Source organism: Diorhabda sublineata, chromosome 2 (genome assembly GCF_026230105.1).
Source record: "Diorhabda sublineata isolate icDioSubl1.1 chromosome 2, icDioSubl1.1, whole genome shotgun sequence".
Lineage (NCBI taxonomy): Eukaryota > Metazoa > Arthropoda > Insecta > Coleoptera > Chrysomelidae > Diorhabda > Diorhabda sublineata.
In genome coordinates, this window is record NC_079475.1 from 7,507,090 (window position 1) to 7,529,112 (window position 22,023).

The 22,023-nt window shown below is 33.8% G+C and overlaps 1 protein-coding gene across 1 annotated transcript in view; it reads left to right on the forward strand.

Moving 5' to 3' along the window:
- Positions 1-22,023, forward strand: part of LOC130440850 (uncharacterized) — a 49,001-nt gene that overhangs the window by 2,767 nt on the left and 24,211 nt on the right. Inside the window, exons 2-7 of the mRNA XM_056774220.1 lie at positions 7,565-7,817; positions 10,971-11,178; positions 12,399-12,682; positions 13,993-14,197; positions 15,484-15,708; positions 16,133-16,297. Coding sequence (XP_056630198.1) covers positions 7,573-7,817; positions 10,971-11,178; positions 12,399-12,682; positions 13,993-14,197; positions 15,484-15,708; positions 16,133-16,297 — 1,332 coding nt within the window. The 5' untranslated portion in view covers positions 7,565-7,572. The remainder of the gene's footprint in view (positions 1-7,564; positions 7,818-10,970; positions 11,179-12,398; positions 12,683-13,992; positions 14,198-15,483; positions 15,709-16,132; positions 16,298-22,023) is intronic.

Here is a 22,023-nt window from a genome sequence, read left to right on the forward strand (position 1 = left end):
CTCCTCTGAATCATCAACATGTTGTTTTTGATCGGCAGTGAGTAAACGCGGCACCCATTTTGAAAAAAGCTTTCTCATTGTCAATTGTTCATGCATAATTGTAAACACACTGCCTTCTGATATCTTTACTGCCTCAGCTATCTCACGCAATTTCAATTTACGATTAGATATAACCAATTTGTGGACTTTTTTGATGATTTATGGGAGTAACCACATCAATTGGACGTCAAGAACGTTCACTGTACGACCACGTTTAAATTCAGCAAACCAATAACAAATGGTTCTTTTCGATGGATCAGAGTCCAGATAACACTTTATAATCTATAGCTAAGCTTCTACAGTATTTTTTTTATCAAGAAGCAATGATAAATTAACACACGAAATTGTTTTGAACATAACAAAAGTAGCTTCACTTAAATGGCTGTCACTTTTTTCTGACTAATCGAAACGTCATGAAATTTTACACATAGTATTTTGAAAATTGGTACTTCATAAACGTCATATGGATTAGACAATGGCAGCGCCATCTGTGTGTCACCAAGCGATTTGTTAGAAGACTGACATCAAGCTTTCTAATAACAAAATTCTAATTGTATATGATCTGAAGATAACAAAACCCTCTTCAAGGTACTGGGGGGATATTTTAGCTCGAAAGAAATAAACTAAGATTGGTCATCGGGTTGATTACTAACCAGTACTAGTATACGGAAAGTCCTTTAAGATTATACTCCATATTGTTCATTTGCGCCATCGCCTCCACCTCCGGTGAGTTTGCGAACATATCCTGTGAAGAAGCGGTAGTTCGCATCGACATCAAGTAGATAGATATGCGTAGGCTTCTTCTCTGTTTTCCATACGAAGTAGATCTTCATAATAGTCGGCTACAATGGTTTGATTAGAATCCAGTTTAACCCTAGCGTCAATAAATTGTTATTTCGTCAAGATGTTTCTTAGGAGTGGATATTGAATTTTGATAATTATAAACTTCTTTCTAATATTTGCAATTATCTGTTAACTTTCTAATTAAATGGAAATTCAAAATTTATCATTTAATATTTGTATAATTTTTCGTTTGACCTTGACATATTATTTACGTCTCTGAAATTTGATATACATATTTGTAATTAAATCTTTAAACGCGCTTGTATTATTTTTCTATTTCTTTATAAAAATACCTACATGGTTGATTAGTTTACCGTACAAGGTGGCAACCTAATTTTGACGACGAAAAAAATTACTGTCGCAGTGTATTCAAGTATGAAGGGGAACCGGAATGTAATATCTTTGAAATATCTCTAGATAACTTCGAACTTATCACATTATAGTCTATTTTTATGTACAAGAAAGTGATAAAACCTAATTACTAATCCAAAAATTAGTACGGCTTTTTTCAATATTATTACAGAATAATCGAAATATCGAAATCGAAAAGTTCTCGGACCCTCATTGGTCTTTTATAACCATGAGCTGGACAATACTATAGAAGAAGGTTTGGAGTGGTTAGAAGCTCTGCGTACAAAAGAATTCAAATATAAGATATATAAGTACCCAGTGGCGTCTTTACCATAGAGCTACGGTCCGGGGCGGCAGGCTTTCAGCCAGAGCTGTCTCCTTAGTGGCGTAGGTTGACACTGAGCTTACACAGTGCACGAGTCTGCGGGGCGGTTGGTTGACGGTCCCATCGCCTAACGTTTGGAACGTGGTTTTCCGTTGTAATAATCTCTCAGAATTCGCTCTGTCCTCTTTTCAACTAGTTACTTTCGGCTTAAAACCAACCAACAAACTGTCCTTCAGACTCCAAAAGCAAGACAGCAGTAGATATAATTATTGACGGTGATCCACTTCGTTACTTACTTAGTTTTGTTAATCTTATCTTTAAACCGGCCACGAATTACTGAACAAAAATTGAGGTTAGAAATTTGTTTACTTAAGGTTATCAAATTTTAAACCTCTATAACAAGTATGACACAATGTTTTTTATACCTTGTGAAAAAATGGAACATGGATGCGACGCGAAGGGTCTTCATGAAAGATATTTAATATTCTAAACATCTTAATCAAGATTGGAACAAATTAACAAAGCAACAGTCGAAAAATATTAATTACTTTATAACTACAAAAATAAATAGTGGAATGAGCGAGACTTGAACCTGGGACCTCCCGCATGTAAGCCTCGTACTCTAATTACTACGCCAAGGAGACCTTAGTAATACGTTTTTTACGCACTACTGCTTAAAGTATGGTGGTAGAAAAAAGATCTATTTCCTTTGCATCATAGATTTTGATACTGCTCTTCTTGTAACCTCAATATCTTGCGCGAATGATCTTCAAGCCTCAAAATTCCACTATTAAAACGACTAAACCAACGCTGTGCTGTTCGCTCAGTATGTCTTCCCTAATATTTAAACTTTTTTTATCAATAATATTCCAACAATATACGAATTTTATATTTATTGCACACCATACTATTTATTTTACAAAACGTACTGCATCTTCAATGAGAGTCAATGTATTTCAAATTACCAATTTTTCAAAACAGGTAGAAGAAATGCGTTTATCAGCTATTATTTATTTATATAAAGAATGTGCTGACACTCGAATTAATCATTGTGATATAATTAATAATTATCTTGATGTGAATAATTGGAACACGCAATCAAGAATGACTACTTATAAATTCCTATCGTATAATATCAACAAATTTATTGCGACTTGTTGTATTTCAATGGATTGATTATAAAAACATTTCGATTAATTTAATTTTATCATTAAAACTTTTGTAATTAATTATAGAAAGAAATTGAAGGGAAAATAGGCAGAAGTATGATAAGCCACCGCACAACGATCATAATGAAAATTTATACATAGACTATTGATGATACGAGAAATCGATTTATTATTTCTACATCTACGTCTCAAGCCCGAACGAGGGCTGTTAAACTGCTCTGATGAGACGTAATAACGTCGAAACTAGTCACTAGTTAAACCTCTCCTTACAATTGCTAACCATTGGGGATCTTAATATTGGCAATAAGGGTGATTGACATCACGCTCTTCAAATGAGTTGTAATTCAATGTTCCTTGAGATATTAGCCAGAAAAGTAGTTTTTTCTCCTTTGATGAACGGCAGAATACATTTTCGAAATTATTTCGAAGGTGAATAGTACAAATCTTTTATTTTGATACATGGTTAGATTAGGTTAGGTTAAGAATTTTTTTTTCATCTTCTTTCCTTGCGAGATGCCAAAAAATTTTTAGGTACAATCATCTAGTGTTTGATAGAGTATGGTAAAAATTGAAAGCCTTGCAGTTTTTGTCTACATTTTACACACCTCATTTACCATCAGAATCTATAGTATCGGCGACTAAGCTAGATTTCTACCTGACCAGTGGTTCGCAGCTGGAAGTGAGGATGGCGCCAGCTAGCGTTCGCTGGGGAATATTTAAATACATGAACTAAAGAGCGACGTTTGTTGATGTTGTCTTCAGTTCGGGTCTCAAGACCGAACGAGTGCTGTTAAACTGCTCTGATGAGTCTAGTCTAGTCAAAACAATCGACAAAAACGGCGATTAACATCATGCTATTCAGAGGAGTTGTAATTCAATATTCCTCGAGACATTAGCCAGGAAAGTAGTTTTTTCTCCTTTTATGAACGGAATTATTTTGGAGGTGTATAGTAGAAATCTTTTATTTTGATACATGGTTAGATTAGGTTAGGTTAAGAATTTTTTTTCATCTCCTTGCCTTGCGAGACAAAATCTTTTTAGGTACAATCATCTCGTGTTTGATAGAGTATATGGTAAAAATTTGAATTCTTGCAATTAGTCATTTTCTAATTTCCCGCCACGAATTACGGTGTGGAAAGGTGAAATAAAAATAATGAGGGCGTGCTGAGACTTTATATTAAATGCAACCCCCTGTATTGTATTCATTTTTCCGTTAACTGATCCTGAAGTATAAGAAGAATAAGTAAAAAACAAAACATTAATGTCAATGTAGGAGATGTTCGACTCAACATCTCAAGCGTTATTTTTTAAGTAATCTAAGTTGAGCAGTTTATTTTGTTTGCAATATCTTTGACATATCCTTACAAAAAGTCTAATGGCGTGCTGGTCATTCTATCGATTCAATTCTTCTTATCACCGATTTGGAAAAATTTGGTTCAGGTACTGCTCAACATTGATTTGGTAATGAGGCGGTGATCCATCTTGCCGAACCCCCAATTACTGCTCTAAAAATTATTCCCGAGCAGTACTAAATATTCATCTCCATTCGAGTTGCCATCGATGGAAAATGGTCATACGATATGATTTCCAACAATTGCTGTCTAAGAATGAACTTTTCAGGATATTGCGTATATTCTTCCCGCATCCAGTGAGGATACTTATTAGACTAATTCCGTATCATCACTTTTTTTATCTGTCTCACATTATCAAATTCGTGAAACGGCTTTTCTATTTTGCTAATTATTTCTTGGGATAGAAACGAAAGAAATTTTGGGAATTATTAGGAACCAAATTATTTGCACTAACCATCATGTGTTCCCATTGATCCTATTTTAGAATTTTAGAACTCTTTCGTCTCATTATTATCAGCACTTTCAGATAATTCTTCTTAAAATGATCTTTCCCCTTTTTCGTCAGAAAAGACTTGTTTTTTTCCCGATTCTATCTTTGTCTTCATATTTCCATGCCTTTAGTCTTATCACCATTTAACTTGAGCCCGAATCTTTATAATTCTATTTGACTCCTTAAAGTCGATCAAATGTATACCATCGCGATGTGAAAATATTGTAGCCAATTTAGACAGCTCTTCCAAGGGCTTATCCAGCAGACCACTGTTAGTCTAAGAGAAGTGCTTGATTTTTCCTTCATTTTTTCAAGTTTTTTGTTGGGGGACGAAAATAGGATCACTTTTTGCCAAAATCATTTTTGTTCCCGACAGAAAAAGCTATTTGGGCGCCGATTATTCCTAATTTATGTATTTATGAATATTTGACAGTAAGTTCAAATCTTAAGAGTTTCTTTCTCGTCAATTAAGGATTTTACAAATGGAAATGTGAGTGGGGGACAAAATTTGGGCCCTTTACCTTGTATAACTTTCTATGTAAACGGTTCAACGGTTTTCTTACATTTCCATGCGAGGTATTACCATATTTTTTCCATGGTAACTAGACTAAATGGAGTATTATTCGATAGAGAAATGAGGTCGAGAAAATAGCTTTGTTATTTCATAATTTGAGTCGTTATTCCGATCCACATTGGATTTGTTTCAAGCATCATTAGTGCGAATTTTCTCGATACTATTTTCGTCTTTACATGATCATTAAAAGTAGAAAAGAATGTTATGAAAATGCACATTCACTTATAAAAGTATAAATAACTTGTGTTAAAAAGTTGCCAACTATTAACAGTGTTTCAGAGACATCAGTCACGAAAATTAAATGATGGCTTACATTTTTTTTTTGGCGCCTGCGGTTGTGTATCTCTTACTGTTTATAAATACAAATATTTATTGGTAAATCTAGCAGAAATAACTTGTTCAATTTTTCACTTCGACATATTAAACGACAAAAACACGGGTGATTCTTTAAGTTTTGCTCTTTTTCGTCTACTCTCTTTACGATTCTGTCCTCTGTTGTTTCTCTTCAATCCAGTCTTCTTGTATCTAACGTTACCATTCTTTTTTTTGCCAGCCTTTTCTCCTTCCATTTGTGCTTTCCGGGCAATTTTGTTTTGAAATCAGTCCATAGTTATGTCGCAACCAGCCGGTTCTTAGTGCTTTGACTACTTGTGTAATTTTAGATTTGCAGAAGACGACAACTGCAGATTCTGCGAGCAAGCCATGGAAACAGCAGAGCGTCTTCTCTGCGAATGCCCTGCCCATTTCGTTAGAAGGCTTAAGTATCTTGAAGAAGTAGTACTAACACCTAGGGAAGTTGCACACAAGAAACCCATAAAAATAACCTCCAACACAATCTACAATATTGGATTCTTTAAACTCCTTTTTTCCTCAATGAATCGTTAATTTTTACGCCCCCATTATTTTTCGAAGCACTTTCCTTTCTCATACTGTGAGAACACTCCTCAAGTTTAGTACCCAGGACTCACCCCAATACAGTACAGTTGGCTTGATCATCGATTTGTAGAGTCGTATTTTTGCTGCTCTGGATATATCTTTTGCTCTCACCATATTATTTAGGAACCCCATTATTCTACAACCGTTTACTTTCTGATTTTAGAACTCTGATTCCAGATTCTATCTTTGTAGTTATATTTCCATAACTTTAGTCTTATCGACGTTCACCCTGAACGCGAATCTTACCAAGTTTTGTGTATTCTTCTTCAGACTTACCTGGGGTCTTGCTAACAGTATAATATTGTCTGCATACATCGAAAATTGTGTTTGTATTTGTGTTTTTCTAAGATACCCTTTGTTTCCTTGAAAACCTACCTTCCGATAATACTTTGATCTCAGTTTTAACCAGAGTTAGTCTCATCATTCTTGAGGCAACTAAAGCCTCATAAAATTATGTCGTCGTATGTAGTAATAACAGTAAATGCAGTTCTAGATTTTAATCTTATTTTTTGAGCTTCATTGTTTTTAAGGTGAAAATCTGTTGTGTCGTACTTCATCGTTCCTCCTTAAAGGCCCCTTGTTATTCACCAAAATCAAGGTTTCAAGGTAATGTTGCATATAAAAATACAAAATTCGTAAATTCGAGTTGAAAAAAAAATGTTTATTATTCAAAACGAATGGGTATTCTTGATCTCTGTTGTTCAGATAAGTATTTTCTTGAGGTTGAGTTTCATCTTTAGGATCAAAATATTCGTATACAGCTTGTTTAACATCATCGTCGCTGTTTAATCTTTTACCTATTTACTTGATCTTAAGCTTTGCGAAAAAAAAAACTAGACAGACGGGACCAGATCAGGGTTATAGTGTGGGTGTTCAATCTCTCTGAATCCATATTCTTAGAAGCCACTTACCTCGGTTGATTTTGCTGGGACTTTTAGCCACGTTTATGGTTCTTTTTGATTCCTAGGACTCAATCAAAAGTATATCATCGCAGTCTGATATTGTTGTAGCCGTCACTTTTTTAGTGCTTTTCATTATCTGTACATTTTTTTGCACATGGTATACCTTTGGAAGTCGAATCGTAAAAACCATAGTTTCATCACCAGGTACAATTGAACAGATTACACTTTTTGATCCTCAACAATTGCTTCCTTAATTTGTTGTTTTCTGGGCGTCACAGAACTTCACGCACGTGAGTCATCTTCTAATGATACTCGTCCTCATCAAAACAACTTTTAATTGTTGAAAACGATTGACACGAGTCATCGTAAACAGCATTCATAATGTTTTGGTATTAATCTTTCATATGCCAAAATTTTAAGCATGAAACTCAATTTGGGATATTTCTCCAAACAACTTGACTGAGTTGACGTTCGAGATGTACTATAATAAAATGTAGGCAAAGATCTCATGGACCTGCACTTCATATTTATCACAATTCTACTCATAAATCTATCCATAATTGTTAAAAAAAAATTGTTTCAGAAAATTAAATGGCTGAATCGTGGCAGGCTCCTCCAAAGCAGGGCCTGTACGACCCGCAATTCGAAAGAGAAGCTTGTGGCGTCGGTTTTATAGCTGCCATTGATGGTAAACGTCAAAATAAGATTGTGCGCGATGCTCAACGATTGGCCGTTTCTATGAACCATCGTGGTGCTTGCGCCTGTGATAATGATACGGGAGACGGCGCCGGCGTACTTACTGCTATTCCGCACGATTTTTATTACGCCAAACTTAAGTAAGTACACTATTAACTGTCATTGTTTGACATATTTACAATACGTCATAACTGTAATAAACCAGTGTTCGTTGCAAAAAAAGAAAATGTAGACCTATAATTTTGTAGGTTTTTTCTGATACCTAAAATTTCTGTTATACCTTTAAATCATGTCCTCAATTTTTCAGTTCACACAGTTCACAAACTTCTTTGTAGCATTTGAAATTAAATATAATGCCCATTTTATTTTTTGAACAACTAAGGAAAGCTATAATAATATAATACATTGTCCCCAACTACCCCAACAATATCCGGAAAAGATAAATTGCTACTTAAGTTTTAAGATAGACAAATGAGAATAAATTTTGGTTATGGTTTTTTTTTTAATATTCTAAGTTAAGAGAGTGTAATGCAAATAGTAGCATAGACAGATGATGTGACTATCATAGCAAATGGACAGAGGGAAATTAATAAAGGCGATAAACAAATGATGATGATGATGATGAAAGTTAGACCAATACAGTTTTGTATGCCTTTAAATAAATTGTAGAAGTATTTTCCCATTGATTGAGGTACCTCCAAAACATGTAAATTGAAAGTATCAACCGCTTCTTCAGGTATAGAAAAACGTTCACCTCGCAATTTATTTTTAATAAATCAATGGGTGCCAAACAAAGACTGTATAGCGGCTGACCCATCAATTCGATGTTTTGTCTGCTAAAAAACGGTCCTCTTTGAACTGATGTGTGAGATTTCGCTTTGTTAAGGTGGAGAATTGTTCGTCTTCTACGTTTGATATCCCTGATTATTTTGAACACTTCTGGCAAACAAATACTAATGTACCATTCAGAATTGACCGTTCTACGTTGCTCTAATGGAACGGATGCGACATGTCATTTGGCTTGTCGTTCGGCATTTCTTTCCACCAATCGACACGAGCTTTTTTTGAGCGATTGTCAAACTATGCGATATCCAACGCGAAAAAATATTTTTTACAGCCACATGTTCATGTAATATTGAATGTTTTCGAGTGAAATTAATGCCCTCAATCTCACGGTATGTCACATGACGATCTTGCAGTATCGATGTTTTCTTGTGGTTCCAGATGGTGCTTCATCGCCAAAAGCGAGCAACCCTCCTTTCAACAAATCCAAAATTCATTTAGACATTAAAACCAAACTCATACTCCGGGAAAAATCTTCCCGTATTCCTCGATCTTCCGATCATCCACAAACCCGATCATCCACTAAGTACTATTTTCAGTGCATTTAATTGTCCCACCCAACTCCTGGCCAAATATCTTGTTGAAACTCTTAAGCCAATTGCTGAGCAATCCCAATACTACGTAAAAAACTTCGCCATTTCAATGCTCTATTCAAAAATGTCAAATACATCATTTTATTCGTCGTGAGACCTATTAACGTAAAACATATGGCATCCACATATTAAGTTTCTTAAAAAAAAGTACGGGATAAATTTTAAAAAAATCACTATTGTCTAAACAGGCCGCATACCGACGACACCTACGTATTTTTTTTTTGTTTATTCTACCTATGAATCGTAAATTCGTTTATCACTTTATTATGTAATATAAACATTATGGTAACCTTGTAATTATAGTTTAATCATGATACATTTTTAACATCGATAGTGTTAAATATTTAGCGTACCTTCATTTTTTTTTTATGTTATGATGATTATAATAGATAAAGCAATTACCGTAGGTGAACCGAAAAATTCTTTAAAAAATGTTTTGCAATACATAGGAATATCTTTGTAAAAAGATCCAACGATCTAAAATCGCGATAGATTGTATTGAACTCATCAAGTGGACTCCCAGCTCACCAGATTTATCCCCAAATGAATTTCTTTATTATGGGAATTTAGATGAAATGGTATTGATGATCTTCCATTATGTTTGAAAACTTTTATTACAAGCATTACTAAAAATTACATATGAAAATTAAAAACATGTAAAATACGTAAATGAAACAAAATAAAAGAATTCGCCTTAAAACACACCTATTCCTCCCCATTTACATCCGGTAATAGCTTCCATCCACCGCCTCTCAACTCGTCCGATGAGGTCTTCTGTGCCGTTCCATCTTCAGTTTATTTCCTCTGGTTAAAGGGATGAATCTGTGTCCAGTTATCCTCTTCTATCTTCTTCTATCACTTGACTTTTCTTCCACCAGAAATTTTCTCAAATTTTTATTGCCACTAAAAACAACTTCGATAAGCGGATCCATTCGAGATCCTGCCCTCCCACAGAGGATAGCTTTTATCTTTATTTGTTCTTGTTGTCTTCACTGGTGGTCATGTTTTCAAAACCTTGTTCTCCTGGCGTAATATTTCCAGTTGTATTCCCTCAAATGGTTGCTGGAATCCACTCCATATTCTGCCCATGCACGAATTGGGTGATTACTCATTTTTTCTTTGTTTTTCTCTTATTTTCTCTGCTTTCACGACCTTTGTTACATAATTTTCTCTGATGTAGTTCCTCAGCAACCTCAGCTAGTTGTTGGGAATCACGTAAGGTCCTACCCATCCACAGATTGGGTGGTCCGTCCTCTTTCTTCTTTCTTGTTGTTTTCACTGCTAGTCGCGGTCCAACTGCTTTCACGACCTTAATTATCTGGCGTAATATTTCCAGTTGTATCCCCTCAACTGGTTGCTGGAATCCACTCCAAATTCTTCCCATACCGGATTGGGTGGTTTCTCATTTTTTTCTTTGTTTTCCTCCTCTTTTTGTCTTCACAACTGGTCGTGATCCACCTGCTTTCTTGAACTTCATTACCAATAATTTTCTCTGGTGTAGTCCGTCAACTTCCTCAGCCGCTAGTTGAGATGGGTCCTTATCTCTTGAAATATCCTTCTGACTGTTTCCTCTGTGATCTATTGGTCCCTATTTCGGTAGATCTCTCTCCAAGGGATGTCACTGCTGGACTCAGCTTCTTCCAACCACTTTTGGTAGTATATCCTCACGCTGAAGATGCATGAGATAAATAAGGCCCTGATGAGATGGAGATTCTTCTCGTCTTATCCACTGGGTAGTCGATGTGATTCAGGATGACTCCGCGTTCGGACTTGTCTATCTGGTTAACCGTTATAAACGCAATTCCCTTGAATTATTTTCCTTCTGATATTATTATTAAACTATTTTTTCTATCATAGAGATGAACAAAATATTCAGTTGCCCCCGTTCGGTCAGTACGCTACTGGCATTTTCTTCTTGGACAAACTGCATCATCAGCAATCCGAACAGAAGTTCGCAGAGTTGGCAGAGGAATTGGATGTGTCCGTGTTGGCTTGGCGTACCGTACCAACCAACAATTCCTCCATAGGTGCAGTCGCCAAAAACTCCGAACCATTCATGAGGCAGGTAAGAAACCCAACAATTAAAATATTATCTACTTAATTTATTATAAACCAAAATAGAAGAAGTAAAGCATGTGACAAAAAACCAAAAGAACAACAAGAAACAGGGGGAAAGTAAAATCATGATATAAATGCTGAATTAATGAGAAGTTGCTGGAAAAATTGATAAACGAATTATTATATGGAAGAAAAAAAATAGGGGGGGGGCGAAAAGCTGTAAAATGCTAACGAAAATAGAAGGACAAGAATAAGTTTACCAGGAAAGAACTAGAGGAATATCAAGCAGGTTTTTTTAGATCAGTAACGGTCCAACATAACTCTTCAGTTCCAATGTCTTCAAGGCCAACAAGAATTCCAAGTTTTGATCCTCATAGTACACTATGGAGTATTGGCTACTTCTTGGACAATACATTCTGTCCTCACTTGCACTAATCATAGCGAAAACCTCACTTCTAAATAGAGCAGTGCAAATACTAAAATTTTTATTCATTGCAGTGTCATCAAAAATAATAAGAACTAGAAGCGATCCAGTATTGAACTTTGTGGTACTCTAATGAGTATTAACTACTTCTTTCACATAATGCTCCACGTGCATTGTGAGATATCCCCTCATCAGAACAAGATTAAATCACTAAAACTATAGAATAAATTGGATGCTAAGAATGGTGCTACATAAAAAAATTATGGGTAAAAGAGAATGAGACACCCAGAAAGAGACGAATGTGTTCTGGAAGACATTCAGAATTGGAGAACTTTATTTCTAAATGGAGCAGTGCGAAGATTATCATTTTTATTCACAGATCCAATATCGTAAATGCCAACAAGAATTAGAAGCAATCCCAGTTTTGATCCTCATAGTACACTATGGAGTATTGGCTACTTCTTGGATAATACATTCTGTTCTCACTTGCACAAATCAGATCGAGACTTTATTATTGAAACTATAAAATACAGAATGGATGGTAAAAATAGTGCTACAGAAAAAACTAGGATTGGAAGACCAAGGAAGAGATGACTGATCTGGAAAATATTCAGAATTCGATAGAAAAAACTGTAACAAACTACTAAATAGAGCAGATTAACTATTAAATTTTTATTCATACCAACCCCAGTGTGGGAATTGTGGGAGAAATGGCAACAAAGAATTCTGGTTCTGTCATTAAAATTGTTCAGAGTTTGTCAATTTTGTCATTTTTGTGTGAGTCCAATTGAACATTATTTCAGGTGTTTATTACGTTGAGAAATCCAGGAGACGAAGCTGAACAGGACAGAACATATTTTATATTACGCAAGCGTTCCAGCCATCTTATTCCAGCGCCTGGAAAGCGTTTTTACATTTGCTCTTTAAGTCGTAGAACCGTGGTCTACAAAGGACAATTGACATCCGATCAATTGTGGACATATTTTCCTGATCTATCGGATCCCATGTACGATACTTACTTGGCTTTGGTGCACACTAGATTCTCAACTAATACATTTCCTAGTTGGGAAAGGGCTCATCCCTTGAGGTAAGCAAATATTTACTATTTATTTCACCAAGTGTTGAACATCTTTAAAAAACATTATTTAGTAGTCTCTTTTGAGCTCTATAACCTTTGTTCAACGTTTCTCCAATTAATTTCATATTTCGAACGGCGGGATGAATTTATAAACACTATCTTTTTCTTACACCGAGACACTTACACTAAACACTAACTTATCACTACTTCTTTGATTAAATATTCAGTATTTCTATAATTTATTTAAATTCCCTGTAACTTTTGACTATTTCCTTCCGTTCTCTCTGACTTTCAATTATATACTGACTTTCGCTGTTAAACAAGCACGAATTCATAACAAAAAGGAATTTCTCGAATAGTTCTAGAACATAAACAAACAAATCAATAAACAGGCCTCCCTGGAAATTGTTTCTAAGCACAACATAAACAAATCACCGCTGTATATATAAAAACATGTAGAAAAATAATATCAAACTATTTCGGATTTCCATTATAACCGAATAGTACCGGTTTCACGGTCCATGTCGTGGACGAGTTCTTAACAATAATAAAGTATTTGATGATTGCGTAGTTGGAGTCAACTACCTTTGAGCCATTCCTTTAGGTTTTGAAACTAAATTTGGAGTATAGTGTGGATTAGGCAGGATTTTTTCCAAGAAACTTGTATATATATATATATATATATATATATATATATATATATATATATATATATATATACGCACACTTGATTGGTTCTGGTGTAGAAAAACTTATTTTTTACTCAAATACATTGATAGCTTGATCAATTTGAAGGTAGTCAATGTACATTCCAGAATAAATGGTAGTTATGATTTTATTAGCTGATAAACTCCTCTTTGGTCTTCTTTAAAACTGATTTAGCCGGAGAACTCCACTATTTTTTTCTGTTATAGAATGAAGCGTAGTAAAAACTCGTCTATATTCAGGAAACCTTTCTCATACCAAATGATCCATCAAAAATGAAACCATTGGGCCTTGTAAGACGCCCATAGTCACTTTCAATATCCAGATTGTTTCGATCTCAACTTTCCATCCAGAATCTTGTGTATCTCATATCAATTGAATATACCACTTTATCTCTATTTAAATCAATGATATTCCCATGGTATTTATCAAGCTTAACGTCGGTTGATTGATGGTTTTTTTTTGGACCAAAAAAATGTTTGATAATTTTTTCCGATTTGCTTCTGAAAAAATGAGGCTGGGTTTTATGTCAATCAAGTGAAAAAGTGGGAAGTTCAAAAAATTAGATACTTATTGACTTCCCTTTGTAATTAGAAAATGATTTTCTGTTTCAGAATGCTTGCACATAATGGAGAAATCAACACCTTGAGAGGCAACGTGAATTTGATGAAGGCCAGAGAAGGTGTAATGAAAAACGAGGATTTGGGTGATAAATTGAAAACTTTATATCCAGTTGTAGAACCTAATCTGTCAGATTCCGGTTCTGCGGATTGCGTCTTGGAATTTTTGGTTCACGCTGGTAACAGGACACTACCAGAGGTAATTCATGAATTATTTAAGTTGTTTATGTTCTAAATATGAACTAAAATAATAATTTTCTCATTATTCGAAATTTCCGTAAAATTTTAAAACAACTGGAAGGTTAAGACGTTGACTAATTATTAAATTAGATTTTAATAGATGGTGAGACCCTGTATTCTTTCAATAAATGAAATTGGTTTTCAACTGGTTGGTCGATCAGGTATCATGTTTGCCTACAATCGACTCTGCAATCTAACCCCAAACGAGCTCTTGCGACTTTTCTAACTACAGCACACTTAAGACCAAATAGTCATAAAAACAATGGGTTTGACGAGAATTTGAAAAAATAAACACATTTGAAAAAGAAATCAAGTTCCTCTGAACTAGAAGAATATAAGGGTCCAGTTTCTATGTCATAAATTAGTTTATAAATGTCTCCCAGGTCCTCCCTATTCTCAGGTCTTAGTATCATCTCACAAACAAATACTTTGATGACCTAGACAATAATTATTTTTGTAAATAGATAAAAAAGCACAAAAACGTTGAAAAACAGGTATTATTTTGAAAAATGGATTACAAGGTTGTAGTTTCTATAACAAAAATCCATAAATTAGGCTATAAATTTCTCTCAGATTCTCTCTATTATCAGGACTTAGTATCCAGTGATTTTTTGCTGTCAAACTTGAAGAAATTACTCAGTGGCAAGAGATATGAGTTCGATAATGTAATCATCTCACAAACAAATACTTTGATGAGTCCTCTGGTATGTATCAAACAAAAAGAAAGCAGACAGCTTTCTCAAAAAAGGACATTGATTGCATATTTTGGAGAAGAGTGGTGGTCTCATGAAATGTCACATCAATAACTATCTGAACGAATGGCTAAAGGATCAAATGGAGTATTATTGGAAAAAAATTCAATACCTAAGACAGTCCAAAAGCTTTATAACCATATCAGGAACTTCTCGAGATGATTAGAAATTAAACTGGTGGCCGGTCATTTGCCACGTCAAATACCACCTTAAGATTATAGCTATGGCAGAAGATGATAACTGCAGATTCTACGAGCAAGTCATGGAAACATCAGAGCGTCTACTTTGCGAATGTTCTGTACACTCTTCGGGAAAAAGGTAACTCGATTCAGGAGTGCTAACACCTTGGGAAGTGGGAGGAACAAAAGTCCTGGCAAATATCTTCATTAATGAAGAGTATACGTATTTTGGACGCGGCGGAACATTGAGCCAAAACGACTCTCCAAACAATCTAATCCCTATTCTATTAATTCATTTGAAATGTCATTTTTAGGCCGTAATGACAATGGTTCCTGAAGCTTGGCAAAACGATCCCACTATGTCCGAAGAAAAACGGGACTACTACCATTGGGCAGCATGTACTATGGAACCATGGGATGGTCCAGCTCTGATATCTTTTACAGATGGTAGATTAATAGGTGCCATTTTAGACCGTAACGGTTTACGACCTTCCAGATTTTACATTACCAAAGATAATATAATGATTATGGCCAGTGAGGTAAGTGCAATCAATTTTGACGTAGAAGCCTAAATACAGAGTCCATCACATTTCTCCAGTTATCACGGTCTAACGCTCGGTGTCTCCACCCCCTCACACCCAGCTCCCAAAGATCCTCTTCTATATCATCCAGCCATCGTTTACTTTGCGCAGTCGCCGGCCCCCGGGCTTTTGCCGGCACGCTTTGCGCACCCCCGCTCCTCTGGCATACGCTTTAAGTGGCCTAGCCATCTGAGTCCGGCCCTCTTGACTCATTTTACCAAGCTGGGCTCTTCATAGAGCCGGTAATCAGGTATTATATGTTGTATTTATTGGCGCTGCCTTATAGCTCTATGCCTCTATACCATAAGGGATTAATGAAGAGTTTTACATAGTAGTGTTCCAATATATGAATTGAGTAAAATAATTATCGATTATTATGTAGGTTGGTGTATACGACGTCGATCCATCTCAAGTTATACTAAAAAGTCGTCTAAAACCAGGAAGAATGTTATTGGTCGACACTCAAGAAAAAACAGTTATTCAAGATATCACATTAAAACAAGATATCGCAAGATCTAGACCACATTCCGAATGGTTAAAGGAACAGGTAAAAATATTTCTCATTTAAAAAATAATTGCCGTTTACACGATTTTAACCTATCCATTGGAAGTTGTTTACTGAAATACATTTATACACATATGAATAAACATATATTTTCCTACCACTAAATCAACTCTCCTAATTACATTATCTGGTCTTTCGAGCCTTGTATAGGATCATATCCGGCTCGAAAGACCATATAGTGTTTTGGGTATGGTAGTGAGCAGTTTATTTAGTGTTGAAAATTACTAACAACCCCAGAAATTAAATATGCAATATTTTGAAATAAAATATAATATTCATGGGATCTACATAGGGATATATCGGTAAATTAATCATTTTAAAATGTATAGATAGCATGATATGCATTGGATTGAAAATTTCGACAAAACACTCCAAACTCTCATTTGATGATGATCTATGTCAAATACTTATAAATAAATCTCAGGCTAGGTCAAATTTAACTTATCTCGGTGGATTTCTCATAATAATTTTAATTTTATTTCTTTTCTGTATACTTTTCGGTGACAGATGAGGGTTAAAGTCTCATTTTTTCCATTGTTTCATGGACTCTCGATTATTGTTTTTAGTCATTTTTTGATTTTTATAAACCCAGCAAACTGTTTACTACGACTACGCTAACTCTCCCAGTTACATTATCTGGCCCTTCGAGTCTTCTATAGGATCATATCCGGCTCGAAGGACCAGATAGTGTTGTAGGTGTAGTACGGAGCAGTTTATTCGGTTTGAAAATTACCGCGGCTCCAGAAATTATGTATTAAATATTTTGAGATAAAATATTATATTTATGGAATCTTATCAGTAAATCATTCCTTTCAAAATGTAAAGATGTCATGATAAACATTTCTTTTCATAATATAAGAATAGGGATGCTGGCCAATTTTTTAATTTGATTTTATTTCATGACTAACCCTATATCTTCTTGAAAAATAATAATTTTATGACAGATTTCGTCAATACATTCCCATTAATGATCTTTGCCACATACTTATCAATAAATTTCAGGCTATGTCAAATTTAACTTGTATGTGTGACTTTCAAATTCATATCTCCAAAGTACACAAAATTTAGTAACCACTCGATAGAAGCATCCTTGACACAGACAAGTACCACTCATGCTTATAATGAGGATCACTTTGATAAAACTTTTTACTATTATTAATATTATTATATTATTAATATTAGTCCAGTCAATTTAGCTGTTTTTTCAATGAAATCTCTCATGTTGTGATGCTCTTTCCAATAGAATAAAAATCAGGAGAAAATGGTCATTTTCATCAAATATCTTTGATGAAAATGAATATATTTTGCAGAGGAGAGAAAAATTAGTAAATTTAATAACTTAAGTATAAGCAAATATATGAAATAATCTTGCCAAAATGGACAAAATTCAATTTCATTGACTAATTACGAGAAAATTCCTGGTTTGGGCAAAAAAATATCGACATAGCTCAGAATCGAATTCCTCATTTAAAAATACATAAGTGTGCACAATTTCGTATGCTCTCGAAAAAAAAAAGAGATCAAAAGCCTACATTGACTGGTCTATATAGTTTTTGATAAATTTATCGTTTATATCATAAAACGATTATTTATTGTTTAGTCCAGACGTATGAGTACTGAAAACTATTCCTCCTCTTCCAATTGTCTTACTATTGTTATGTATGTATGTTGCCATGAAGCGACCCCGTGACATATTGTTTAAATCAAAATTGCTTAAACAGTTGCAAGGAATTGTTATTTATCAACCGGACAAATTTTTTTATATTCTTTATTGCAATACAAATAAAGGACATATGATTTTTCGCGATAAAGTTAATATTTTTAGAGATATGAATTTTTAAAGGTTCGAAAAATCTCGAATTTGGTACTTTTGATCCATGAAAAATATATTAAAAAAAGAAATAAAATACAAATAATATTTTTTTCTAAATTCTTCATAAAATAGTTAATAATATTCCTAATAGAAATTTGAAACAATTTTTATTATTTATTTATAATCGTCATTCCAAAAATGTATAAATACCATTATATCTTAATATTATTGATAAATTGCATAGATTACTATAATAATAACAAAAAAGTAATATAAACTAATAAAAAAGTAATTTTAACTATGTACATGTAAAAAATTCAGGGTTGCTGATCTGACCCTACCTAAACAGGGAAAATTGTTTAAAAAATTCTGATTACGTTTTTGTCATAATTAAAATAAAAAATATATGATACATTATGCTTAAAGGGAAAATAAATATGAGATTAAAACTCAACAAAGATCTATTCAAATTTTATTTATGTTTCAAATAACACTGCGAAATAATCTCTTAGTTTCCACGATGAAACTCAAAAAAACAGTTTCTCTTTTTGTTTATACAAAAATTCAGTCTACATTTCCTGAATATGACATTGGTCAATGCTTTACAGCTATCATATTTGTATCTATTTCTTTTTTCTTCAAATTTTGGCCAATGCTCAAATCCATCAGTACGAACAACTATTATTGGTCTAGGGGCAGCAGATCTAATTTGAGCGCTTGCAGGTCGACGACATCTGGGAGTATCACTCCTTCTAATTTTACACAGGGAATATGTTAAATATATTCGAAATTGTTTCGGAGACATTATTTTTTGCCGTTTATGCTGTTTATTCTGGTAAAAAGAACCCAAGCATTGACAACGCACAAATCAAACAAGTTTTTACTTTTCATAGTTATTTTGTGTCGTCCAATGTGAGATTTGAAACAATTTCTGTTTATACATGTTTTTTTCTCGTGCGCTCACAATTAACGTCGCTTACCTTTTACTATTTACATATAATTATGATTCTTAAAAATGTACAAATGCCATTATATCTTGATATTATTGATAAAAATGAATAAACTACTATAATAATAACAAAAAATTAGTATAAACTGATAAAAAAGTAATTTTAAGTACATATTCCGATTCATGCTTAAATAACTTTTGTAAAATTGATTCCAGAAAAAAATTTGTTGAAGACAATTTTAACAATTTTGATTAAGTTAATAGTTTTTAAGATAAATGATAAATAATGATTCAGAGACGGCGATACTAGTGAGCGCGCGAAATTAACAATTAAAAATGGGTATAATTATATATATATTTTTAAATCTCTATTAGCAATATCATTAACTATTGTATGAAGAATTGAAAAAAATATTTAATACATTTTTCATGGGTCAAAAGTACCAAATTCGAGATTTTTTGAACCTTTAAAAAGTCATATCTCTAAAAATATTAACTTTATCATGAAAAATCATATGACCTTTTCTATTTGTATTGCAAAGAAGAATATAAAAAAAATTGTCCGGTTTATAAATAACAATTCCTTGCAACTGTTTAAGCAATTTTGGTTTAAACAATATATCACGGGGTTGACAATTTGAAGAGGAGGAATAGAATTTCAGTAAAGCCGCGTCCCCACTGGACATACATTGTTTGCTAAACATTTGTCGAAAATTTCGACAAACAATGTTCGTCGGTGTTTTTGGTGTAACGCTATCCCAACAAACATTTCATGTATGGAAGGAAAAGGGGCCGGCATTTTTGTTTGTCTAGAATGTTCCCGTCCTAGATCGAACATTGTTTATCAGTGACTTCCCCTACCACCTGTTTGGCTTGTTTTAGTGTATTTTGAAGTGGCTTTCCGGCGTAATTTTTGGATATATATATATTATTTGTATTTTTTTATTGAAAATATTGAGTGGGAAAGTGTGTGTGTGTGTGTGTGTGTGTGTGTGTGTGTGTGTGTGTGTGTGTGTGGTTTTTCGGCAAAATGAGTAAAGAGTTTTGAAGCCAGGAGAATTTGATAAGGTTAATTAACGTTTACGAAGGTAAACCTTTATTGTGGGATCCTAATAATGATGATTACAAAAACAAAATCAAAAGAAGAGATGCATTAGATGACATTGCAAAAAATTTAGGTGTAAATAATGTCGCCGAGATTAAAAGAAATATTGAAACTCTTCTAGTGCAATATAGACGAGAGAAAAAGTTACTAGCAACAAATTGTAAGTCCGGGATGGGGGCCACAGAAAATAAGAAGCCTTGGTGGGGATTAACTTATATAAATTAAGGAAAAGCCAAAAACCTGAGTGTTATAGCCAGACGATCTTGATTGCTTGGCGAAAATTAGTATTTTGTTTACTTATCATCGGTCCTATCATCGATATTAACAATTCAAAATCCCCAATTGACATTCTCGTAAAATTTCTAAACAAATACCCGGCTATCAAATCATTGCGGAAATCATCACATTTATATTCATAACGCTGTAAAAACAATCGTCTCTGTCACCATCGACGAGAACGAGGTTCTTGCATTAGAATACTAGTAAAATAATGTTTTATGCCGAATCGAAATTGTTTGTTGAAATAAGAAATGTTTGTTAAAAATGCACTTTAATCAACGTGTTTGACAAACTTATTTCCCCATTGTTTGTTCAATGGAGACGCACCTTAAGGAATACAAAAACATTTGTCCGGCTGATAAATAACAATTCCTTGCAACTGTTTAAGCAATTTCGGGGCTGCCACGTGGCAACATGCATTTATATCATCAGTAGGACAATTTGAAGACGATCGAATAGAAAAATTAAGGTGCAATAGTTTTCGGTATTCATGCGCCGATTCCTCTTGGAATAATTGGTTCTTTATTCACTAAACTATGTCTGATTAACTAATTTGTTAATATAATTTTTTCAATCACTCATAATCTCTCATAATTTCCGTTTGAAAAATGTATTATCAAGTTTACTAGGAAAGCTATAACACAATTGTTATTGAAGCTGTATCTTGTGACTGTGTAGCCCCTTTAGATTGCCCTCTTTCAGCTTCATGTTTATCTACCAATAGACCATCGTATGTGCTGTAGTTTTTGCATTAAAGGCTTTGAATGATTTTCTATACTATAAAAATAGTTTTTTTCTTATTAAAATTGTAGATAATGCTTCTAGATAAAAAGTATTTGATCTATTATGGTTAAAATTCGTGTAAACGTTTACAATGTGGATAGTAAGGAGTTTCAAAATTGACAGCACATTAAAATGCGAATAATATGTTATAATTAATAAAAAATGTATAAAATAAAAATACAACTACTTTTTTATGAATAACTTCGATCAATCCAAATTTCATTTTATTCTTTAAGATAATAAGTCAAATACATTTCCAATTTTTCATTATAATTTTTATAAAATGGATTTCTTTGGCCTAAAAATAAGATTTGGTATTATCTTAGCAAAAGAATTGTTTTTCTTAATATAGGTCCACTCAACGACACCGCATATTTGACTTTATCAGCTCCAAATAGTTATCTAAATAATCAATTTGTTGTCGTTTTTGTTCAGTACTAATATGGCCATGCTTAAACTGTACATAATAGTCAAATGGTCAATGATGGTTGATTTTCCTGACGTAAAACCAAGGCTTTGTTTCGACGATATTTCTCCGGTTAAAAAACAATGTTTAATCAACTCTAGATTTTGTTCCATTGTATGTTTATACTTTGACGTTATTCTTCATAACAAGACCCACTCAAATTACTCCAAAGCTGTTTGGTTCGTCAAGCCACTTTTTGATCCAATTACTTTTCATTTTTACCCCTCACGCGGTAGTAGTTACAAACACACACATGTATGATACACAAATCCCAAACTCCTTGACAGGATCGTTATAGCCCTGTTCCCGCAGC